Source organism: Dendrobates tinctorius, unplaced genomic scaffold (assembly GCF_039654945.1).
Source record: "Dendrobates tinctorius isolate UK_male_01 unplaced genomic scaffold, ASM3965494v1 ptg000129l, whole genome shotgun sequence".
Taxonomy (NCBI): Eukaryota; Metazoa; Chordata; class Amphibia; order Anura; family Dendrobatidae; genus Dendrobates; species Dendrobates tinctorius.
In genome coordinates this window covers 37,046,390-37,071,502 of record NW_027361797.1, presented here as the reverse complement: position 1 = coordinate 37,071,502, position 25,113 = coordinate 37,046,390, and the positions used below count along the sequence as shown (strand labels likewise).

Below are 25,113 nucleotides of genomic sequence, written 5' to 3'. Positions count from 1 at the left end.
GAAATCCTTGACTTCCCTGCCTTATCAGGGTAGCCGCCTATTTGGGGAAAAATTAGACAAGCTCATCTCAGATGCTACGGGGGGAAAAAGCAGCTTTCTCCCACAACAGAAGATTAAACTGCCATTTCGTCAGCCTCAGGTGCGCTTTCGAGCATTTCGCAGCCCCGGGTGGATGGCAGCGCCCAATTCTTCTGCCCCAGCTCCCTACAACCAGGACTGGGAGTGTCAGGTCATGTATAGGGCCAACCCGCTGGGTAGGATGCGAGACCGCCTGCCCAGATCAAGGGGAGCCAGATCCCAGAGGCCCTCAGCGAAATGACTCGGGGCATTCGGTACCCGAAGACGGCAGAGTGGGCGGACGTCTACTCAGGTTCTGCCACGTTTGGGTCACGGTGGCACGCGACGCATGGGTGGCGGAACTAGTGTCGTCGGGGTACAAAATAGAATTTGTCAGAGATCCTCCAAGACGATTTTTTTCTTTCCCGGCTGCCCAAAGCAGAATCCCGGGCAGAGGCGTTGCTAGGGGCCATCAAGGTGCTGCAGCGCAACTGGGTCGTTGTCCCTGTACCAGAGTGTGAAAAAACTCAAGGATTTTATTCCAACCTGTTCGCGGTCCCCAAGAAGGATGGGACAGTAAGGCCGGTTCTGGACTTAAAGCTCCTGAACAGGTTCATCAGAATCAGGCACTTTCGAATGGAATCTCTCCGTTCAGTCGTATCGTCCATGGAGCAGGGAGAATACTTGGCCTCGATCGATGTCCAGGATGCTTACCTGCACGTCCCTATTTTTCCCCCGCATCAAAGATTCCTGCGTTTTGCAATCGATGGTCGGCATTTCCAATTTGTGGCTCTGCCTTTCGGGTTGGCCACCGCCCCTAGAGTGTTCACGAAGGTAATGGCGGTCGTCATGGCCATTCTACATTCTCGGGGCATAGTGGTTTTACTGTAATTCGACGACCTCTTAGTGAAGGGTCCGTCTTTTCGGGCATGCGAGGAGAATGTCAGCATCACGCTGGATACCCTGTCTCGCCTAGGATGGTTGGTCAACGGGAAGAAGTCATCCCTTGTCCCAGCTCAGAGGATCTCATTCCTAGGGATGATTTTCGACACCTCCCGAGGGTTGGTAATTCTCCCTCGGGACAAGGCTCGAGCGCTCCGTCAGGGAGTTCAGAATCTTCAACAACCAGGCCCTCACCATTCGATTCGGGATGAGGGTCCTAGGGAGGATGGTGGCGGCAATGGAAGCTATTCAGTTTGCCCAATTTCTTCGTCCCCTGCAGCACGCTCTCTTGACATCTTGTGACAAGAGTCCATTCACGCTGATCATCAGTGCAGGTTGTCCCCTCGAGTCAGACGGTCACTTCGGTGGTGGACGCGCGACTCCTCTCTTCAGGGGAAGCCCTTTCCCCCAGATCAGTGGTTGGTGATCACAACCGATGCTAGTCTTCTCGGTTGGGGAGCAGTTTTTCGCCATCACACGGCTCAGGGGCAATGGTCTCATCAGGAGGCGCGCCTCCTGATCAACTTGTTGGAGATTCGAGCGGTGCGGCTGGCACTGCAGCATTTCCAGCACTTTCTAGCAGGGCGTCCGGTCCGGATTCAATCGGACAACGCCACGGCGGTGGCATACGTGAATCACCAGGGAGGCACGCGCAGCAGGGCAACCATGCGCGAGATAGAGCATGTACTACGCTGGGCCGAGGGGAATCACTCGGTAATCTCAGCAGTCCACATACCAGGCGTGGAAAATTGGACAGCAGATTTCCTAAGCTGGCAGGGTGTTGCGGCCGGGGAATGGTCCCTGCACCCCGAGGTCTTCCAGCAGATATGCCAACGGTGGGGGACTCCGGACGTGGATCTGATGCCCTCCAGGGAAAACGCAAAAGTGGCCGTGTTTGTAGTTCGGTTCCAAGACCCGCGAGCAATTGCAGTGGATGCGTTGGTCCTACCGTGGAGCTAGTTTTAGCTCCCATACCTGTTTCCCCCGCTGCCACTGCTTCATCAGAAAAATCAAGGCAGAGGGGGTTCCGGCAATTCTGCTGGCCCCAGACTGGCCCCGTCGGGCATGTTACGCGGATCTGGTGCAGCTCCTCGCAGACGTGCCTTGACATCTGCCGGAACGGCCAGACTTACTGTCTCAGGGGCCGATCTGCCACCCGAACTCAGGGGCTCTGTGTTTGACAGCACGGATAACTCGGCTCTGAACGTTTTCTGAATGGTAGCCAGGAGGTCCTCCATTGTCATTGGAATCATGTTTGTTGGAGTAGCCAAGTTAGTTTGCTGTGACCTCTGGGGGGAGCTCCCGGTGTTCAGTGAGGTTGATTGTGACGCTGACATACTGCTATTAGCTGGTTTTGTACGTTGAGTCATCAGTTGTGTGATCGGACGGGTATTGCTTTCTGATGTAGCAGATTTTTGGGGACGCATTGCTCAGAGACCTCCTGCGTTCTGAAAGTTATCGCATGACAATTGTGCCCGTAGTGACTTATCTAGTGTTCCATAATTATAGTCCACCAGGATCGTCCATGCCCTCCGTGTTGGATTTTAGCAAGACATGGGGTAAATTGTATAGAACAGAGTATGTCTCTGGTGCAGTTCTGCTACAATAGCCCTTTTATTTTACAGGAGTAAGGGGGCGTATGAGCCTGTTGGCCAGAGTAACAGCCCAAAATACGAAAACAGACAAAAGAGAATAGGTAAAAGAGAAGAAGAAAATATTCTCTCTTCCTTCTTTTTAAGTATGTGCAATTGCATCAAGAAGCCAGCAGGTGGAGTCCCAAGGCTTTATACCTAAAGACAAGGTATCACTGGAGATTATATGAACTCTTCTCCTTCAATTGGGGACTGGGTAGAACATACTGGATAACCCTCTGATAGCCAGGGTCGGGATACAGCAGGTCTCCCGCAATCTTTTCAGGCACTCTGCTACTCAGAGAGGGTCCTACTAGTGTGCCACAATATGGTCCCTGCTGTCCTCCTGCAATATGGAGTGGTCCCGGGTGTTCCTGCAGCCCCAGCCAGTCACCCACCTCCAGGGCACAGCACGCAGCTAGCCTCCTCCTCACCGCATTCCCGGTGTCACCGGATCTATCACCGCTCACGCCGCGGGTCGTCCGCCCACTACAGGCCGCGGCTCCACCGGATGTATATGCCGCAGCAAGCTCCGCGGTCTCCATCGGCACGCCCGGCGTCCAGGAGAAAGCTCCCCCGCGCGATCGCCAGATGACAGCAGAAGGTAAGCGGCCGGTTTTCTCCCATCGTCAGTCTCCGGTCACAGGAAGGGGGCCTCCAAACCTTCAGCACCGCAGCAGCCAAGATGTGACCCGGGCAGGCTTCAGGCCTGCAGCTAGGCCGCGAGAGGGTTCCTCGTCCCGAGGCACCGGGTGGACCCAGGACCAACGGGGGTTATCCTCCAGGTCACCTCTAATGTATCTCGGTACCCAATGAGGGCGGATGGGCTATAGGGAGCCCTGAATCAGACAGATTGTTTTTCTGAGAGGAGCTCAGGCTGGCACGTCCTGCTCCTTCAATCGCTGGCCACGCCCCCCATAATATTGGTAAATTAAATTAGAATTTTATCAGTCCAGTTAAGGATTGTGAGAGTCCAAGTGTATTCAGTGTCCACCTTCCCAGCCTAACAGACAGCTGCAGCTTGTCCTCAGCAGTGTGAGATCTCAGCAAGGAGGAGGGACACTGAGGCGTTGTCAGTCATGCCAGATGGGTCAGATTGAGTTAAACTTTCATAAAGAATTGTGGACTTAGGGACTCCAACAGTCAGCGCAGGCACCAGATTTCTCCTGCGACGGCGCGGGCTCAGCAGAGAGGTATTCGGGGAGGTATTCATGGGGTAGAACGATGCACTGAAAATGCTCATTCACACCATTGGTGCTCTGAGGACCCTAAAGAGCTTTTTTTTTTTTTTTTTTTTTTCATACAATCGCTACAGTGTAGCCAATCTAATGCAAATTTTAGCAATAGGCACTGGGACCAGTTTGACATGGAAAAAATGTTTTTATTCCAGATATGATAATGGTTATGTTTATTTAATAAAGTCAGACAGTTTCAGTCTGTGGATTTTCTTTCTTATTTGATTTCCGTACCTTTTGATGTGCAGTTTGTAGCTTGACCAAGTTTCAGCTTTTTTTGTTTTTTTTTCTTGTCCTTTCCAGTAATATACAGTCATGGCCAAAAGTGTTGGCACCCTTGCGAGTTATTACAATTAGATGTTTTGATATACACATGTTTATTCCCTTTGTGTGTATTGGAACAACACAAAAAAAAAAGAGGCAAACTGGACATAATTTTACACCAAACCCCAAAAATGGTCCGGACAGAATTGTTGGCACCCTCAGCTTAATATTTGGTTGTACATTCTTTGGAATAAATTATTTCAATGAATCGCTTCCTATAACCATCAACAAGCTTCTTACACCTCTCAACTGGAATTCTGGACCATTCTTGTTTTGCAAACTGCTCCCGGTCTCTCATATTTGAGGACGTCTTCTCCCAACAGAGATCTCTCCACAGGTGTTCAATGGGATTTAGATCCGGACTCATTGCTGGCAACTTCAGAAGTCTCCAGTTCTTTGTTTCCAACCATTTCTGGGGGCTTCTTGTAGTATGTTTGGGGTCATTGTCCTCCTGGAAGACCCATAATCTAGGACACAAATTCAGCTTTCTTACACTGGGCACTACATTTCCACCCAAAATCCTTTGGTTTTCTTCAGATTTCATGATGCCTTGTTCACAGTCATGGCACTCATTGCCGGAGGCAGCAAAACAACCCCAAAACATTTTTGAACCTCCACCGTATTTGACTGTAGGTACTGTGTTATTTTCTTTGTAGGCCTCATTCCGTTTTCAGTAAACAGTAGAATGATGTGCTTTACCATAAACTTCTGTCTTTGTCTCATCTGTCCACATGATGCTTTCCCAGAAGAATATCGGCTTACTCATGTACATTTGGCAAATTGCAGTCTAGCTTTTTTATGTTTCTGTGTCAGCAGTTGGGTCCTCCTTGGTCCCCTGCCATAGCGTTTCACTTCATTCAAATGCCGACAGATAGTTCACGCTGAGCCTGCAGGACAGCTGGAATTTCTTTTGAACTTGATTGGGGCTTCTTATCCACCATCCGGAATATCCTACTTTGCAACCTTTCATCAAGCTTTCTCTGCTGTCCACATTCAGGGAGATTAGCTACAGTGCCATGAGTTGTAAACTTATTGATTATGTTGTCCACCGTGGACAAAGTAACATCCAGATCTCTGGAGATGGACGTGTAACCTTGACATTGTTGATATAGTTCAACAACGTTGGTTCTCAAGTCCTTAGACAGTTATTTTCTCTTCTTTCTGTTCTCTACCCTTAGTGTGGCACACACAGACACACATTGCAAAGATTAACATCACATGCTTGAAACAAAGTTGCTAACCCACAATTTTGGAAAGGTGCCAGCCAACAATTTTACCCATTGCGTTTTAAGGGTCTTATGTGAAATTATGTACAGTTTGCCTTTTTTCCCCTGTTGTTTTTTTTTTTTGTGTTGTTTCAATACACACAAAGGAAATAAATGTGTAATTGCAATAATTTTCTGGTAGGAATACTTGATTTTCTGGAACAATTTCAAGGCTGACAACACTTTCGGCCATGACTGTAGGCTGGATTTGCAGTCAGTACATATCCAAAGTGCTGTTGTCTTCATTAGCCTAATAGCATGTAACAGCACATCTTCTGTCCTATACTTATATCCTCTTCCACTTGTTTCCTTCTTTTCTATAGTCTGTTTTCTCTGCTGTCCCTGAGACTGTATAGACTTTCCCCCCTCTCCATATTGTGGAGATCTGTGTACAACCCCCTTCCTGCTGCTATCTCTAACACTGAGAGAAGGGAACAAGAGAGAAGTGGTGCCAGGAACCGCAGTTCTGATGGATTTTTAACATTTTTCCACTTGACTGCTAGATTAACGCCTTGCACTGTGCAGCTACAAAACGGTAGAAACTTTTTATTGAAAAATATTGAGAAAGTTGATTCATTTTGGATTTAGGAAGCAAACGAAAAAAAAAAGTGTGCATTTTTGTTTTTGTCACATTTTTAAGCTGCGTCATAACTACTTTGGATTTGGAGTTGTATAATGGAGTATAAAATGGTCTTAATTGACTAAAATCTGCTCCTTATTTAGGCAAAACTACGACTCCGGGTTCAGCGGTGTCGGAGAAAGTGAGAACACGGCTCGAGGAACTTGATGATCTGGAAGAAGTAGGAATAAACTTTTTATTTCTAGTTCTGAAAGAATTATTTATATGTAACTCTCTCTTTGTATACTGTGTGTACATATATATCTCCAGTATCGGACTGGGTGTTTGGGGGGGCCCACTTTTCACCTGTATATAAAGGTTTACATGATCCTCGTTCACAAATTTACCTATATGTCTATATAATAATAACCTGGGTAGTTTGGTTAATGAATGATGAGATGCTGCTTTTTTCTGTACGGAGTGAATTATGCCAAGTTCTGCCCCATAAAATGGGGTTGGGGCCCATCGGGGGATTGCCCTGTTACCCCATGGGCCAGTCCAAGCCTGTATATATTCTGACTTCTACTCCAGCCCTCATGCATTGCCCATTACGTGTATTAACAAGTCTGACTGACTTACAGATGTCTGTAATTGGCTAATTTGTACACCCGGGTGGGATTGACATTTTTCACTGTTCTGTGTGTTGCCAGAACTGGAGACTTCTCTTGATGATATCATCTTAGGGAATCTCTACATGTATAGAGATGCTCGGTGGTGGTCTGCAGATCCAGGGTTCTTCCTAATTAATGCATCTGCCAGAAATCCCCACCACCATATACATGGAGAGGGAGGTGTGCAGGGGAGTTGCAGACCCACTCGAGGATGGCCGTCTCTCCCTTTAATTCCTATCTGGATGTGTCGGTTGGTGGCCACTTTCGCCACGTGAGAATGGACTCCGCTTCTGTTTGCGTTTATCCGACTTTGTCTCTAATGATCCGATTTTTCTTTTTGCCACCGATCCAGATCATTTTTGATGAATGCCTCCTCCATCCCTTTTAAGAGGAAGTCGTTAATTGCTGTCAAGCAGAGCTAATGAGGATTTAGTGATGATCCTTCCACAGGTCGCTGTTTGTGAAGCTTGTCGGAGGTTCCTGACGTTGAGTTGTGACATTGACCGTCCATGTTCATCTCTTTCCAGGGATCTCAGAAAGAACTCTTGAATCTGACTCAACAAGATTACATCAGCCGGATAGAGGAGCTCAACCAGTCCCTGAAGGATGCCTGGGCCTCCGATCAGAAAGTCAAAGCTCTGAAAATTGTCATCCAGGTCTCTGCTCGTTGTCTGCTATATTATATTAGTGATGGATACTTCCCGTTCAAGGATGGGATTATGTTCTGCATTTTTTTTTTCGTGAGGTTCAGTTCACAAGCTGCAAAGTTCATCCTCTTTGCATACACGTATGTCACAGTCAGGGTGCACATGTATTGTGCAGGCTCAGGAGCTGAGCCCGCTGCATACAGGGCAGATGTAGATTGTAGAACAAAGCCAGTAAAACGGCATAGAAGGACTACGATGGCAGCTATGGAGGATTTGAGAAGTTTCAGAATATGCTGGCAGCCATCACAACCTATTGGCACTGCACATTTATTTCCCTGTGGAACCAATAGGAGCTATTTAGTTGCTGCTGTCAGTAATTGACAGAGGCATTCCTGTGGTTGAATAGCTGCAGTCATAGATGGCTCTGGTTGCTACTTCTACGGGCAGATGCAGGATGCAGAACACCATCCGGCATCTGACGGGTATGGTGCGGGCTCCGGCATCTGATGGGTATGGTGCGGGCTCCGGCATCTGATGGGTATGGTGCGGGCTCCGGCATCTGATGGGTATGGTGCGGGCTCCGGCATCTGATGGGTATGGTGCGGGCTCCGGCATCTGATGGGTATGGTGCGGGCTCCGGCATCTGATGGGTATGGTGCGGGCTCCGGCATCTGATGGGTATGGTGCGGGCTCCGGCATCTGATGGGTATGGTGCGGGCTCCGGCATCTGATGGGTATGGTGCGGGCTCCGGCATCTGATGGGTATGGTGCGGGCTCCGGCATCTGATGGGTATGGTGCGGGCTCCGGCATCTGATGGGTATGGTGCGGGCTCCGGCATCTGATGGGTATGGTGCGGGCTCCGGCATCTGATGGGTATGGTGCAGGCTCAGCTCCTGTGCCCGCTCCATACACCCACACCTGGCTTATCATGTACATCTAGGTTAAATGAATACATTTCTGGCTATTTTGTGGCTTGGTGCTTTTTTACATGTCTTATGGGGCTGATGCTCCCCAATGACAATAAGACCTCTCTGCACCGACTGCTCAGCTTCAGTTTTAGCAACTTGTGATAAATCTTTGGTCAGTACAGTGATGTCCTCCCACCCTGGCGTCGGCTGGGTAATCGCCCAGGTTATCAGATGAAAGCAGATAACACAGGTAACCTATGTCAGATGTCTTTCTCCTTCTCCAGTGCTCCAAGCTCCTCTCTGACACCACAGTGATCAAGTTTTACCCCAGCAAGTTTGTGCTGATAACCGATATCCTGGACACGTTTGGTAAGTGTGTTATCCATCTTTGCCTCGTACGTTGTTATATGCATAGTCCCTCCTCAGAGTGGAAGACGACTAGAACTTTAGCGCCACCTGTTGGAAGTAGCGATCCTTAAAAGTCAATGTCGACCCTTTAACACCACATGACCTATGGATAAAAGCTGAATCAGAATCTCAATGTGCGGACTCCTTTTTCCGGTGTTACCCCTCCTCAGTGCGATGCATGAGATCTGATTTGGCTGGATGAGAAGCCTCAGACTGGGGTATAAGGGGTAATGTTTCTCCTAATGGAGAGTTTATATGCCAATGTAAGGAGACTTATAGGCCGTGCAATGCTCCTCTGGAAAATGAAATATGCAAACTGCATGTAGCACGCTCAAAGTGAATGAGAAGGAGCCCACTGATCACATAGCGTAAATCACAACGGCATTCTTTACTATGAACATTTTGTTCCAGCCATCATGTTGGTAGCAGCTCTATCTGATCCCCCAGTTTTGGCTGGCATCGGACCACCAGTAAGTGGATCTCTATTCATTGCTATGTGAGGTCTCTGTATAGATGAGTATTTGCTCAGATGTAGTGGTATCACAATGAATGGAGTGCGCCGCTGCACGCACCCGCCTCCGCTGCACGCTCCCGCCTCCGCTGCGCGCTCCCGCCTCCGCTGCGCGCTCCCGCCTCCGCTGCACGCACCCGCCTCCGCTGCACGCTCCCGCCTCCGCTGCACGCTCCCGCCTCCGCTGCACGCTCCCGCCTCCGCTGCACGCTCCCGCCTCCGCTGTACGCTCCCGCCTCCGCTGTACGCTCCCGCCTCCGCTGTACGCTCCCGCCTCCGCTGTACGCTCCCGCCTCCGCTGTACGCTCCCGCCTCCTCTGTACGCTCCCGCCTCCGCTGTACGCTCCCGCCTCCGCTGTACGCTCCCGCCTCCGCTGTACGCTCCCGCCTCCGCTGTACGCTCCCGCCTCCGCTGTACGCTCCCGCCTCCGCTGTACGCTCCCGCCTCCGCTGTACGCCCCCGCCATCGCTGCACGCCCCCGCTGCACGCCCCTGCCATCGCTGCACGCCCCCGCCATCGCTGCACACCCCCGCCATCGCTGCATGCCCCCGCCATCGCTGCACGCTCCCGCCTCCGCTGCAAGCACCCGCCTCCGCTGTACGCCTCTGCTGCAGGCACCCGCCTTTGCTGCACGCACCCGCCTCTGCTGCACGCACCCGCCTCTGCTGCACGCACCCGCCTCTGCTGCACGCACCCGCCTCCGCTGCACGCTCCCGCCATCGCTGCACGCTCCCGCCATCGCTGCACACCTCCGCTGCATGCACCCGCCATCGCTGCGCGCACCCGCCTCCGCTGTACAACTCTGCTGTGGGCACCCGCCTCTGCTGCACGCACCCGCCTCTGCTGCACGCACCCGCCATCGCTGCACGCTCCCGCCATCGCTGCACGCTACCGTCTCCGCTGCACGCCTCTGCTGCACGCACCCGCCTCTGCTGCACGCACCCGCCTCTGCTGCACGCACCCGGCTCTGCTGCACGCACACGTCACCGCCGCACGTACCCGCCTCTGCTGCACGCACCCGCCATCGCTGCATGCACCCGCCTCTGCTGCGCGCACCCGCCTCTGCTGCACGCACCCGTCACCGCCGCACGTACCCGCTACCGTTGCACTCACTGATGATCATTCACCAGCCAGAAGGGGAGATCTAGATGTGGCTCCTGCCTCTGAGACCTCCAGCTCTCAGACACTTTTTAGCATATCCCATGAATTTCGGATGTCCTTTTCTATTCTGCTCCTCCTTTACGGTATCTTTGTGTTTTAATTTGATCTGTTTTACAGGAAAACTGGTGTATGAACGTATCCTGTCTATGTGTATGGACAGTAAGAGCGCGCTGCCGGGTAATGAATTTTCTATGTGATTTTCTGTATTTTTTGTAATAACTTCATTTTCCGGTGTCTATTTCTCCCCTCCTTATGGCAGAATATGTCTGGATTATAACTAGGGAGCATGGACCACTCTCCAGTCTTTGCAGGTCGCTCTTTCTACCAGTAGTGTATGGAAGCGTCCTTCGCTGACTGCTCCGTCTGTCTGTCCTTTACCTGGCAGCACTCAGGGTGCTGGTACTTGCTGCTATATGCAGTTTTATGCCATCATTTCAGGGAAAAAGAGCAGTTTGAAGCTTCTGTATGAGATCAGCGCCCCCATTGTCCATAGGCTGTGGCTGGTATTGCAGCATTAAAAAAACAGACAGTTTTCAGTCCCATGTAACCCCCTTTATGATATTGAAGAACTGACCTTAGGATGTGTCATCAGTATCAGATCAGAGGAGTTTTGACACCCGTCACCCCCATAAACAGCTGTTTTCAGCTTCAGAGGTGGTTGGGTTCACACAGTGAACAGCTCCATACCTTGTATAGGAGCAGAAGTTCACCTTTGCATAGGTCTTCAATGTCATTAGTTTGGACACCCCAATTAAATGTACCTAGGAGGGGAGCTAAAATTTCCAGGAGTAGGGGGCTGCACCAGACTGTGTACTAGAGCGAATATTTCATAAGGGCAATTTAGGGTCTCCTTATACACAGACGGAAGCCGTCAGGTAGCAACGTCCCATCAATTTAATGTGCATGGCACCTCCCGTTCTTTTAGATTAGTCGCCTCTGGAGGAGTCCGTCAGCGTCTTACTCCCTCTTCCCATTGAAAACACATGCATGCTCTCCGTAACTGAGCGTGCATGTGTAAGGAGGTGTTTGGAGAGGTATCTGATGGTCAGACCTGCAGGATTGACAGCCAACTAAGGTGTAAGAGCGCCCTCACAGCACGATGTTCTGAATAATCTTAGTAGTGCAATTCTTTAGAAACCTTTGCCTTTAAATAAATTTTTAATTGTTTTCACAGAAATATTTGATACATTTCACCATTTTTTTATGGTTCTTTTTGTGATATTTGCAGCAAATTTTACCCCGGATAATGTGAACGACACAGCCAAGGAGACGTGTCTGAATTGGTTTTTCAAGATTGCGTCCATTCGGGAACTAGTTCCTAGATTGTATCTTTTATTAACATCGTGTGTTAGTTAATACTGAAATGCTAGTACTAGATGCTGCAAACCTTAGTTCAGTGCTGTAATAATGCGGTGCTGGTGTGGTGCAGCCATGTCCTGTGTGATCACATTATTGCACATGTAAGTCTAATATGTCCTGATACTCCTACTCTGTAACTTTACATACACTATTTTTGAGTGCATGGTTCCTCTTCAGAAGTATTCTGCCAGCACTATATGAACTGGAACTCTCTTTCTCTATTTTCCCAACAAGCTGAAAAAAATGTCCTATTCTATAGAATCAGGTTTTGGCACAAGAAATCGCAGCAAAACCTGATACTTGTATTTTTGCTGCGGATTTTCAGCGTTTTTTCACCATCCATTCATGTCAATGAGTGAAAAATGCTGGTCAAATGTGCCAAAATATAAAACAGACACCAAAATGAGGCCTCTAATGCCGAACTGAACCCAGTCTAATACTTGTATGTCTGTGTTCTAATTAGTTTGTCCTTAATCCGTCTCTTGTCCAGCTACGTTGAAGCGGCCATTCTGAAATGTGACAAGTTTCTCTCTAAAAAGTAAGTTTATTAGTTCGTCATAATGGGAAGCAGGATTTTCTGAACATGTTCTGTTCCCTTAAGTTTTGTGAGGGATTAAACATTGGTGGCATACTCCCAGGGATTGGGGTGGGACCGACTACTCGGACACCCACCGATCTCATCCATGGAATGTACGGTAATTGGAGCTGGTGGGGGTTAAAACTGGCATTGGTGCTCGGATATTAAATGGGTTGTTCATGTGTGCATGAGCGTGTGTGTAGTATATATTGCTGGCTGTAGAATGAGTTAACTGAGAATCCATAAGTAAGCTCGTCCTGAGATTTGTAACTCTTTTTTTTTTTCGGTGCTCCTCTTAGCTGATATATGACCACAGACCACATCAAAGCGGAAACTGTGAAGGAAACTAAGAGTCTGTAAAAAGTGCAAACTTCTTAATAGAGCCCAATAGAAAAATTGATTTTTTTGGAGCCCGAAATATAAGTATATATACAGGCTCTTGGTTTCCCTCACATTCCGCTTTGATGTGGTCTGTGGTCATATATCAGTTAAGAGGTGCGCCAAAAAGAGTTACAAGTCTCCTGTCAGTCAGGGAGAGCTTACTTATGGTTTCTCAGTTAACACATTCTACAGCCAGCAATAGACAGTGAAACACAGAGGCTACAGAAGGGAATCGGTGCAATATTTTGAATGAAACCCATTTGTAAAAATGTCTTTTAGCCTAAAATATAAGCATTTAAGCCAAAAAGGTAAAATGTCAACCTCTTTAAGTAGAGTTTTATGGTGCATCTCTATTACAGTGGGATATCAGAGTCTCTTCCCCGGCTGACCTCCATGATAAAAGGCATTGGGGATCCGCTGGTGTCGGTGTATGCCCGGGCGTATCTCTGCAGGGTAAGGACTGCCGTAATGACACGGCATACAGCCATTATTAGCATGTTGCTGATGCCGTGTCCCGCCGTCTTATAGGTTGGGATGGAAGTCGCTCCGCACATCAAGGAGAATCTCAACCAGAACTTTTTTGATTTTTTGCTCACTTTTAAACAAGTAAGATATTTTCTGTTCTACTCGGGGCGTCTATGGCGCAAGTTGTAAATGGGACTCATATTGTTGTGATGTGTCCAGATCCACAGCGACACAGTGCAGAACCAGCTGGCGGTTCAAGCGGTGGAGATCCCCATCTACCTCACCCTGTATTCTCCTGCCATAGACTGGATGTTACGCTGCATCGCGTACCGAGCGCCTGATGTGAGTGCCACGTTTATTATATTGGATCTGCATGATTGCTGGGGTCCGGCCGCTAGGACCTCCACCGATCCCGAGAGCCAAGGGAAGCCCCAAGGGAATGAATCAGTGGTCATCATGTGCACTGCTTCTCCATTTTAATAGCAGTGCTGATCTCTGTAGCCTTGACCGCATCCGGTGGTCCCAATAAGAATGAATGGAGCGGTGGGGGAGAACGCCCAAACCTGTGGGTGTAAATAAATTTATGGAATGGATCAGGATGACCTTTTTCCCCATTTGCGTTGCTTTCTGTTTTCTGCTTTATTGTAATTACTGATCTCCCCTGATCACATCTCACTAATTAATATCCTTGTCAATCACACGGCAGTCCCTACTGACGGAAATGATGGAGCGCTGCAAAAAATTAGGAAACAAGTAAGTGACAAAGTCCCATTCCTCTGTTGCCATTTTTTTGTAATTGTTGTTCACAGGGACGGGGTATGTACCAATCTATATTAAAGAGGCGCATTTGCTGCATTCCCAAATTTTCCAAATTTATACACCGTGTAGTGGCCGTTCTGAGGTACTGCAGCTCAGCTCCTATTAAAGTGAATGCGATCTGAGCCGCAGTACTGGGTTCGGCCTCTACTCAGCACACAGATCTGTGCTGTCCGGCTCCTCACACGGTGTATACGTCTGGCCACCTCCAGAGCATAATGTATAAGAAGAAGATCTGATCACAGATCCCCACCGTTCTAAGAACTGGCCATCAACATCTAAGTCTTAAAGGGATGGGTTGCTATCAGGATAGGGAACGCCAAACTATGGAAGAAACCTAAAGTACCAAACGCAGCAGGTACTCCCCCTCGACAGCCTCCTCGCCGCTCTTTGTTTTTCTGGCAGCAGCGATGACATCACATTGACAGCATGCATCACCTCTGTCACAAATCGCTGAGCTCAGCCGCTGTATTGGGGTAGACCGCCCGAGCCGCAGACCTCAGGGATCGGCTGGGACAGTGATCCGTGCTGTCGATGTGATGTTCTCACTGCTACCAAAACGCTGACCCTGAGTGGCAGGGATCCGGCGCTGCACCCATAGGGGGTGAGTTCTTGCTTTGTTTATTATTTTAGGCATTTTATAGCGTTTGGAAAGTGGAAACCCCTTTAAGGCAAAACTGTCCCAGACATTCTCCTTTTACGTGTGTGGATTTGCAGTCTCTGTTTTTTCTCCTCAGCGCTCTCCTGCTAAATTCAGTGATGTCGGCTTTCAGAGCAGAGTTTATCGCTGCCAGATCAATGGACTTCATTGCAATGATTAAGGAATGTGATGAGGCCGGCTTCCCCAAGGTAGCCCTAATTATGGCTCGCAGAACTGCAGATTTCTATGTATCAGCCAGTTATTTAAATGAATGACTTCAGACGTGTTCTGCTGCCAACATTTCACAAATTTGGTTAACTCAAGAAGTTCCAATTTCCTTTCTGAATATTACTGTGCAACTCAAGAACTGGACCCCAATATTTATATCTCTGCCTCATTACTCTGTCGCCTCATTGAGGGACACAGAACCATGGGTGTTATGCTGCTGTCCACTAGGAGGCGACACTATGCATAATCTGAAAAAGATTAACTATGGCTCCTCCTCTGCAGTATACACCCCTGGATGGCGTCAGCCTTCTCCAGTTTTTGCTTAGTGTCGCAAGGAGGCACACCTAAAGAATTTTTTTTTTCTTCACTCCGTTTTTTTCCCAGATGACAGATGAAGAAAAGCGGGTCTCCTGTGAGACTCCCGGCATGGCTCCTTTCTCGGCCCCCTATTATGGGGTGCCTGGTTGAAGTAGAGATGGCCGTTCCCCATGTCGCTCCTTCCCCAGTCCTGCGGGTGCTGGCTCGAAGTTGAGACCCCCCTCCTTCCCCAATTCCTTTTGGTCTTGGGTTGAGGCGAGGAAGAAGCCCCCTGATGGTGACAGCAGCACCCTCCCTAATCCCCCTCTGGGGGTATTAGGTTGAGACGCCTCAGGTAGGGTCTGTACCATGGCAATCTGCAGCTCACAGTATCCAGGGACCCCAGCCCAGCTGCGGACTCCTGTCGGGGCCGGGGGGGGGAGTGCGGGCAGGCATGGCACACACAGAGACAGGGTTCCCTGCGCCCCTGTCTCTGCGGCAGCACCAGCTCCATAGCGCCTCAGGGGGACCCATCACAGGGCCCCACTTCCGATTGTGGCCCCACCGCTAGCCTGCCTTCCAATCCGGGGGGGTCCGGTTAAGATCCGACCCCCTCCCAGACTACCGCGCCGGCCTGGAGCCCTTCGCGGCTTCGGCCTAGCTTAGGTCGCCGCCTCCTGCCCGCCCCCCGGATGACAAATATGACACTCTATAGTGTCATAGAAGGGGCGGATCGAGGCAGAAAGGGCGCGTTTTTACACATCTCTGTGCGCTCTTTCTCAGCTCTCCGCCCCCTTCTTCTCCCTCCTCATCCTCTCGGCGGCCATTTCTGACGCAGGCATCAGCAAAGCACCACGCCAGCCAGTCTCCGGGGGCACAGGACTGTGGATCTCCGGCGCTGGACCTAGGGGCACACTGGTGGGGTAAGATGACAGCTCGGGTTTTTTTGCTCGGCTGTGAATCCGGATTCCCTGTAAGGCTCTCCCATAAGTTTCCCCTGCATATCCACCCCTGTAGGGCTCTCCCATAGCCTGCCCTTCCGCGCTCTGCGCACTATGCCGGGCTCAAGGTACAAGAGAACCAGGCAGGACTGCTTTTATGCATTCTGCACAACCTGCAAAACCACTCTCCCCAGTGGCAGCACGTACCCCCACTGTCGGGACTGTATGCAGAATACTGGGTCAGAACCCCAAGAGGCTCCTACCAATTCTTCAGCGGATGCTACCACGCCGGAATGGGCTACCCAGATGTCGCAGTCTATGACGCAGTCCATAGATAACCTAACCTCCACATTACTCCAGGCTCTGCAGGGTCATGTCTCGGCTTTGAGCGTTACCCAGCAAAGGGACAGCTCCACTCAGGGACAGGTCGTTTCTGGCTCTCCCAGACGTAAGCGGACCCACACGTCGCGTTCCTCTGCGTCATCCCATAGCACACGGTCATCCCCTTCTAGGGAGAGACATCGTAGTTCCAGGTCACCTAGACCTTCCCCTACCAGAGACAGACAACGCACAACTCCACAGCGACCCCTGACTACAGGAGACCTCCGCCCCAGCTCACCCACCAGGGAACGCCTCAGCGATACGCAGGATTCGGAAGGCATCTGTGACTCCGACTCAGACAACGAAACGGAGAGGTCTCTGGTCCCTTGTCCCCCTAGCAATACAGCGCTAGTTCAGGACATAATCTCTTCCATCCATCGGGTGCTGGACATGTCCGATCCAACCCCGGAAGCCCCAGAACACAAGATTTGCTTTGAAGGTGTTCTGAAACTATCTAAGGTCTTCTCTAACCACCCGGAATTTCAGGCGATCCTTACCAAGCAGTTTTCGCATCCTGAGAAGAAATTCACCAATCGCAAATGTTTGGAGGCTAGGTACCCCTTCCCACAAAAAGACACCAAACAGTGGACAGACCCACCCGAAGTGGACCCCCCAGTCTCTAGGCTAGCAGCACAGACCCTCCTCTCACTGCCAGATAGCTCAACCCTCAGGGACGCAGCAGACCGGCAGGTAGAACACATGGCTCGTTCGGTTTTCGAAGCGGCAGGGGCCTCCCTGGCCCCCGCGTTCGCTTCAGATTGGGCGGCCAAGGCCATTCTGGCTTGGGCCAAAAAATTGCAAGCTGGCCTCCAAGCGTCAAATCCTGAGCTGTCGGACCAAGCGGTTCAAATAGCAGTGTTAGCAGATTACATGCTTCATGCAGCCCTGGATTCCGCAAGAGGTGTAGCGGGGATAGCGGCAAACGCCATAACAATTCGGCGTATCCTCTGGCTGCGGGAATGGAAAGCGGATGCGGCCTCAAAGAAGTCCCTCACGCATCTCCCGTACCTCAGTGGACGGCTTTTCGGTGAAAAGTTGGACACAATGATATCCAACGCCACTGGGGGTAAGAGTACCTCTCTCCCTCAACTAAAACCTAAACGCACGTTTAAACGGCGTAACCAAACATGATTCCGATCCTTTCGGAATTCTTCGGGCTGGTCCGTCTCGCGCCCAGCACAAAATCGTAACCGCTCTCCACGCAGGGACAACCCACGGGCGGCACAGAGGCCGGACAGGACCTGGCAGTCGAAAGCAGGCCAGGCGAAGCCCAAAGGAGGAAAACCTCAGAATTTCGCCTCATCATGACTCACGAACTCCGGAAGACACCCCACCAGTAGGCGGACTACTTCTACTCTTTCAGCAAGTCTGGCTGCCTATTACAGAAGACAGGTGGGTCAGGGAAATAGTGTCTTTCGGATACAAGATAGAGTTCACTTCCAGTCCACCGAACCGGTTCTTCCTCTCTGTTCCACCAAAACCGCCAGACAAGGCTCGTGCCTTCCACCAAGCGGTCTCCTCTCTCCTTCAAGCAGGAGTCGTAGTACTGGTTCCCGCGACCCAACGCTTCCGAGGGTTCTACTCCAATCTATTCGTAGTCCCCAAGAAAGGAGGCAGCATACAGCCCATACTAGACCTAAAACAACTCAACAAATATGTACGGGTTCGTCATTTTCGCATGGAGTCCCTTCGGTCCATCATTGCGTCCATGGAGCAGGGAGAATATCTCGCCTTCATAGACATACAAGACGCATACCTGCATATACCAATTGCTCCCGCCCATCAAAGATTTCTCAGGTTCGCGATCAACCAAGACCACTACCAGTTCGTGGCTCTCCCGTTCGGACTCGCCACGGCTCCCAGAACGTTTACCAAGATCATGGCAGCCACCATGGACGTTCTACACTCCAGAGGCATTGTAGTCGTTCCATACCTGGACGACCTTCTCATCAAGGCTTCCACCTTCAAGGACTGTGAGGTCAGCATCTCAAGCACAATCGACACTCTGAGTTGCCTGGGCTGGTTAGTCAACTTACAAAAGTCATTGACTACCCCGAGTCAGTCCCTGACCTTCCTGGGGATGCTATTCGACACCTCCAGGGGGCTGGTGCTCTTTCCCAGGGACAAGGCACTGGCTCTCCGTCTGGGAGTTCGCATACTCCTCCACAATCCTCCCCGATCTCTCCGGATTGCCATGAGAGTCCTCGGCAGGATGGCAGCAGCAATGTAGGCGGTACCATTTGCCCAGTTTCACCTCAGGCCTCTTCAACTAGCCATCCTCAGGTCCTGGGACAGGAATCCTTTCTCCCTCGACAGGGAGTTCCGGCTAACATCGTCAACCAGGAGGTCCCTACACTGGTGGCTCAAGCCAACTTCGCTTGCAAGGGGAAAATCCTTTCTCTCAGGTCAATGGAATGTCCTGACCACCGATGCAAGCCTTGGGGTGCGGTGCACCTACATCACAGGGCACAAGGCAAGTGGTCACCAGTGGAAGCGACCTTGCCCATCAACATCCTGGAAATTCGGGACATCCTCCTGGCATTGAGAGCCTTTCATCACTTGCTGGCAGCCTCTCATATCAGGATATTGTCGGACAATGCCATGGCGGTGGTATATGTGAATCACCAACGCGGGACCCGCAGTACCCAGGCAATGAGAGAAGTGGCTCATATCCTCCACTGGGCGGAAGACACGAGGTCGGTACTCTCTGCGGTCCACATTCCGGGTGTGGACAACTGGGAAGCAGACTTCCTCAGCAGACAAGGAATGGACTCGGGGGAGTGGTCTCTCCATCCCAAAATTTTTCACCAGATCTACCATCGCTGGGGGACCCCGGACGTGGACCTAATGACATCCCATCTCAATGCCAAGGTCTCCAATTTCATGGCCAGGACACGCGACACGCGGTCGCTCGGAGCGGATGCCCTGGTTCAGGACTGGACCCAATTCCAGCTCCTGTACATTTTTCCACCCCTCCCCCTGATCTCCAGAGTCGTGAGGAAGATCAAACAAGAGGGAGTTCCAACCATCTTGATCGCGCCGGACTTGCCCAGATGTACATGGTACGCCGACATCGTACAACTTGCAGCAGACGCCCCCTGGCGTCTCCCCGACTGTCACGAACTTCTGTCACAAGGTCCGTTCTACCATCAGAACTCAGGGGCTCTCAATTTGACGGCGTGGCCCTTGAGACCTGGGTTCTAACCCAGGCAGGGCTCTCACCGGACGTCATTACGACCATGATCAGGGCAAGGAAGTCAGCCTCTGCCAAGATCTATTACCGTACCTGGAGAGGTTTCTTTACCTGGTGCGAATCTCACGGACAGGTCCCACTCCCTTATTCCATCCCAAAGGTACTTGGTTTTCTTCAATCGGGCCTGGACGCCAGGCTATCCCTAGGCTCGCTTAAGAGCCAGGTGTCAGCGCTTTCAGTGCTTTTCCAAAGGCGTATTGCTAACAAGCCGCAAGTAAGGACTTTTCTCCAGGGAGTTTCCCGATTAGCTCCCCCCTACAGATGTCCACTGGAAACGTGGGACCTCAACCTGGTCATGACAGCATTGCAGGCACCACCTTTTGAACCCCTTAAGGAAGTCCCACTCCGCATTCTTTCACAGAAGGTGGTTTTTCTGGTGGCAATCACCTCACTATGCAGGGTGTCTGAATTGTCAGCACTCTCCTGCAGACAGCCCTTCCTAGCTTTTCACCAGGACAAGGTGGTTCTCCGTACAGTACCATCCTTCCTTCCGAAGGTTGTGTCCAACTTCCACCTCAATGAGGAAATTTCACTGCCGTCCCTTTGCCCGGTTCCGGTTCATAGAGTGGAGAAGGCTCTGCATACGCTTGACCTCGTCAGGGCATTGCGTATATACGTGTCTAGGACTGCACCTTTCCGGAAGTCTTGATTCCCTTTTCCTTCTTACGGAAGGCGTTCACAAGGGTCTGCCGGCTTCCAAAGCTACCCTTGCCAGGTGGATCAAGTCCACCATACAAGAGGCTTACCGCCTTAACAACTCTCCTCTTCCGGCCGGTATCACGGCACACTCTACGCGGGCAGTCGGGGCCTCCTGGGCCATTCAGCACCAGACTTCGGCACAACAAGTGTGTAAGGCTGCCACTTGGACTAGCCTACACACGTTTACGAAACACTACAGTGTTCATACCCAGTCCTCAGCAGATGTGAGCCTGGGTAGACGGGTTCTGCAGGCGGCAGTGCCCCAAGTTTAGGGTCCTGCTAGCACAATATTCGTCCATTGCTTCCCACCCAGGGACTGCTTTGGGACGTCCCATGGTTCTGTGTCCCCCAATGTGGTGACAGAGTAAAGGAGATTTTTGTGTACTCACCGTAAAATCTCTTTTCTCTTAGCCTCTAATTGGTGGACACAGCTCCCACCCTGTTGCCCTTACGGGCCGTTGTTACGGTTCAGTTCTCATATTGTTCTTTGAGCTCGTACAGAGTGGCCTTCTTACAGGCATGGTTATGTTGTTTCTGTTATGTTCCTCCTAATGCTTTTGCACAAAACTGGAGAAGGCTGACGCCGTCCAGGGGTGTATACTGCAGAGGAGGAGCCATAGTTAATCTTTTTCAGATTATGAATAGTGTTGCCTCCTAGTGGACAGCAGCATAACACCCATGGTTCTGTGTCCCCAAATTAGAGGCTAAGAGAGATTTTACGGTGAGTACACAAAAATCTCCTTTTTTGATGGACCCCTTGCAATATTAATTCATAAAAATTCTGTTTAATATTATTCTGTCTGATTACTGTCACTGCCAGGAGGAGTTCAGTGCAGGCAAATGCATACATCTCTCATTAAAGAAGTCCTCCTCCTTCTCCTCTTCCTCCTCCTCTTTCTCCTCCTCTTTCTCCTCTTCCTTCTCCTTTTCCGCCTCCTCCTCTTCCTCCTCCTCATCCTCCTCCCACCCTCCTCATCCTTCTCCTGTTCCTCCCTCCTCTTCCCCCCTCCTCTTCCCCCCTCCTCTTCCCCCCTCCTCTTCCCCCCTCCTCTTCCCCCCTCCTCTTCCCCCCTCCTCTTCCCCCCTCCTCCTCTTCCTCCACTTTATCCTCCTTCTCTTCATCCTCATACTCATCCTCCTCATACCCATACTCCTCCCATCAAAGCTTTTCTCCTCTTAATATATTGCAATCATCATTATATAACTCTGTGCACTTACAATTGCTTAAGTTGCCTTTGTACCCAGTAATTCTGAATCTCGGGCAGGGTAAGCTAGAAGAGTGACCTGTCAATCAAAAACGGAAGGCCGGTGATGGGCGGGGCAATATGGTGATAGCCATGACAGCTGGTAGTGCAGTGTGCGCTCACTGAATTAAAACTTTAGAGATGAATTTCTCAACAATTTCCAAACTAAGAGTGGTTTGCATTTAATAAGCATTAAAGGGCTTTTTCAAACATGCCTTTAGGTAGGGGACTCATTTTTGCTGATGACAGGTTCCCTTTAAGGCCAGCAGTATCTGCCCTGTACCGATAAGGCTTTTTGATGCAGTTAGTTCTGCATTATGACTTTTTTAGGGCATTCTGTGATTGTAGGACGTTTCGTGCCTTTGATCTGTTTCTGATTCATGTGTCTCTGTGGACCTCAGCCTGGATTAATAAGTAATGAGCGGAGTTTCTGTTTTCCAGCATCTTCTTTTCCGCTCCTTGGGATTGAACGTGGCTCTGGCCGACCCTCCGGAGAATGACAGGCTCCAGATTTTAAATGAAGCTTGGAAAGTGATCACTAAGCTGAAAGTCCCCCAGGTATTCGATCCTGCGGCCCAGAATCCATGGGCTCTGCACTAGTGAGGCGCCTGCTCCATGTACATCAGTTGTTATTATTTTTCTGCCATGTGAACAGTCCTCATACCCTGGATTTTTGGGGACATTTAAAAATCTGATTTACTTTTATAGGCATAAATGTAATTTGCAACCGAGAACGTGTGTTGCCTTTTAATTGGCATCTAGGAACTTACCGTATCCTGGATAATCCTCCTGCCATACAAGGGTGTAGTACTTGTCTGGGGGGCAGAGGAGAGAATGGTGTCCGGAGCAGAGATACAGCTGGGACACACATTTTAGTAGAAGGGAAATACACAAAGCCCCTAGACCTTGGAGAGAGTCTTCGGACAACCCCTATATGGTATTTCTGCGTTTACCAGTGTTTTCCATTGGGCAAGGGACGAGTATTTCTTCCCCATCCACCTGAAGACCATCACCTCTTTATGTCCGTGAAATAGTATTGATACCATGAAAAGTCATCAAGGTGACCCCACAAACTGGAAAGCCCTCTGTATGCTTTGTAGAACCATGATGTAGTGGGGTGTTATCGAGTCATAGCGGAACGGATCAAGATTCTGGTATATTTTTTCTGCAGTATAAAGTCTAATTTCTGTTTGTTTTTTTGCAGGATTATATTAACTGTGCAGAGGTTTGGGTAGAATACACCTGCAGACATTTCACGGTGAGTGATTTATGAGCTGTACTATTAGAAAGATCAGGGGTGTTCCTATCTTAGTAAAGGCAAACCGGTCCCAGATCAGACGGCTAATCAAAGACTGACCACGGGTCTCCTGACCTGAGCTTCACAACTTCATCTATCTCTTTGAGGCTGTCCCACTTGGGTTGGGGGAGCCGCGGTCAGTCCATGCATTGTGATACAGTTTGCGCTGACACCTAAATGAGCCTTTATTCTGCGTTGCTAGAATATACCGGCGCTCCCGGACGTCGTCTGAGCAGGGGCGCTCCCGGACGTCGTCTGAGCAGGGGCGCTCCCGGACGTCGTCTGAGCAGGGGCGCTCCCGGACGTCGTCTGAGCAGGGGCGCTCCCGGACGTCGTCTGAGCAGGGGCGCTCCCGGACGTCGTCTGAGCAGGGGGCGCTCCCGGACGTCGTCTGAGCAGGGGCGCTCCCGGACGTCGTCTGAGCAGGGGCGCTCCCGGACGTCGTCTGAGCAGGGGCGCTTCCGGACGTCGTCTGAGCAGGGGCGCTCCCGGACGTCGTCTGAGCAGGGGCGCTCCCGGACGTCGTCTGAGCAGGGGCGCTCCCGGACGTCGTCTGAGCAGGGGCGCTCCCGGACGTCGTCTGAGCAGGGGCGCTCCCGGACGTCGTCTGAGCAGGGGCGCTCCCGGACGTCGTCTGAGCAGGGGCGCTCCCGGACGTCGTCTGAGCAGGGGCGCTCCCGGACGTCGTCTGAGCAGGGGCGCTCCCGGACGTCGTCTGAGCAGGGGCGCTCCCGGACGTCGTCTGAGCAGGGGCGCTCCCGGACGTCGTCTGAGCAGGGGCGCTCCCGGACGTCGTCTGAGCAGGGGCGCTCCCGGACGTCGTCTGAGCAGGGGCGCTCCCGGACGTCGTCTGAGCAGGGGCGCTCCCGGACGTCGTCTGAGCAGGGGCGCTCCCGGACGTTGTCTGTGCCAAGGGCGCTCCAGGACGTCGTCTGCGCATCGCCGCTGCTGGATGCATGGCCCAATATTACTTGGAGCTGCAGATCCCTGCATAGTCAGGTGCCAGGGCAAACCATGCAGGGGCCACAGATCAGTGCTGCTGACCATTATTTCTCAGGATCGATAAGTGATCCCAGAAGTTGAACCCTCACCAATTTTATAGTGATATGCTATCAGATAGGAGTTATTTATGGACCTCAGTGGCATCCGTGCCATCACGCTGGTTGTGCCTCCACCTGTCAGACATGTATGAAATATATACAGTCATATGTTAAAGTTTGGGCACCCCTATTAATGTTAACCTTTTTTCTTTATAGCAATTTTGGTTTTTGCAACAGCTATTTCAGTCTCATATATCTAATAACTGATGGACTCAGTTATATTTCTGGATTCAAATGAGGTTTATTGTACTAACAGAAAATGCGCAATCTGCATTTAAACAAAATTTGACCGGTGCAAAAGTATGGGCACCTCAACATAAAAGTGACATTAATATTTCGTAGATCCTCCTTTTGCAAAAGTAACAGCCTCTAGTCGCTTCCTGTAGCTATTAATGAGTTCCTGGATCCTGGATGAAGGTATTTGTGACCATTCCTGTTTACAAAACAATTCCAGTTAAGTTTGATGGTCGCCGAGCATGGACAGCCCGCTTCAAATCATCCCACAGATGTTCAATGATATTCAGGTCTGGGGACTGGGATGGCCATTCCAGAACATTGTAATTGTTCCTCTGCATGAATGCCTGAGTAGATTTGGAGCGGTGTTTTGGATCATTGTCTTGCTGAAATATCCATCCCCTGCGTAACTTCAACTTCGTCACTGATTCTTGCGCACTATTGTCAAGAATCTGCTGATACTGAGTTGAATCCATGCGACCCTCAACTTTAACAAGATTCCCGGTGCCAGCATTGGCCACACAGCCCCAAAGCATGATGGAACCTCCACCAAATTTTACTGTGGGTAGCAAGTGTTTTTCTTGGAATGCTGTGTTTTTTAGCCTCCATGCATAACCCCTTTTTGTATGACCAAACAACTCAATTTTTGTTTCATCAGTCCACAGGACCTTCTTCCAAAATGTAACTGGCTTGTCCAAATGTGCTTTTGCATACCTCAGGCGACTCTGTTTGTGGCGTGCTTGCAGAAACGGCTTCTTTCACATCACTCTCCCTTACAGCTTCTCCTTGTGCAAAGTGCGCTGTATTGTTGACCGATGCACAGTGACACCATCTGCAGCAGGATGATGCTGCAGGTCTTTGGAGGTGGTCTGTGGATTGT

General features: G+C 50.5%; 1 protein-coding gene across 1 annotated transcript in view; it reads left to right on the top strand.

The window, feature by feature from the left end:
* Window positions 1-25,113, top strand: part of VPS35L (VPS35 endosomal protein sorting factor like) — a 103,227-nt gene that overhangs the window by 31,948 nt on the left and 46,166 nt on the right. The window contains exons 6-18 of the mRNA XM_073542967.1: window positions 6,178-6,254; window positions 7,212-7,340; window positions 8,525-8,609; window positions 10,439-10,498; window positions 11,550-11,646; window positions 12,171-12,218; window positions 12,998-13,091; window positions 13,167-13,244; window positions 13,323-13,445; window positions 13,810-13,856; window positions 14,657-14,768; window positions 22,044-22,160; window positions 22,807-22,860. Coding sequence (XP_073399068.1) covers window positions 6,178-6,254; window positions 7,212-7,340; window positions 8,525-8,609; window positions 10,439-10,498; window positions 11,550-11,646; window positions 12,171-12,218; window positions 12,998-13,091; window positions 13,167-13,244; window positions 13,323-13,445; window positions 13,810-13,856; window positions 14,657-14,768; window positions 22,044-22,160; window positions 22,807-22,860 — 1,121 coding nt within the window. The remainder of the gene's footprint in view (window positions 1-6,177; window positions 6,255-7,211; window positions 7,341-8,524; window positions 8,610-10,438; window positions 10,499-11,549; window positions 11,647-12,170; window positions 12,219-12,997; window positions 13,092-13,166; window positions 13,245-13,322; window positions 13,446-13,809; window positions 13,857-14,656; window positions 14,769-22,043; window positions 22,161-22,806; window positions 22,861-25,113) is intronic.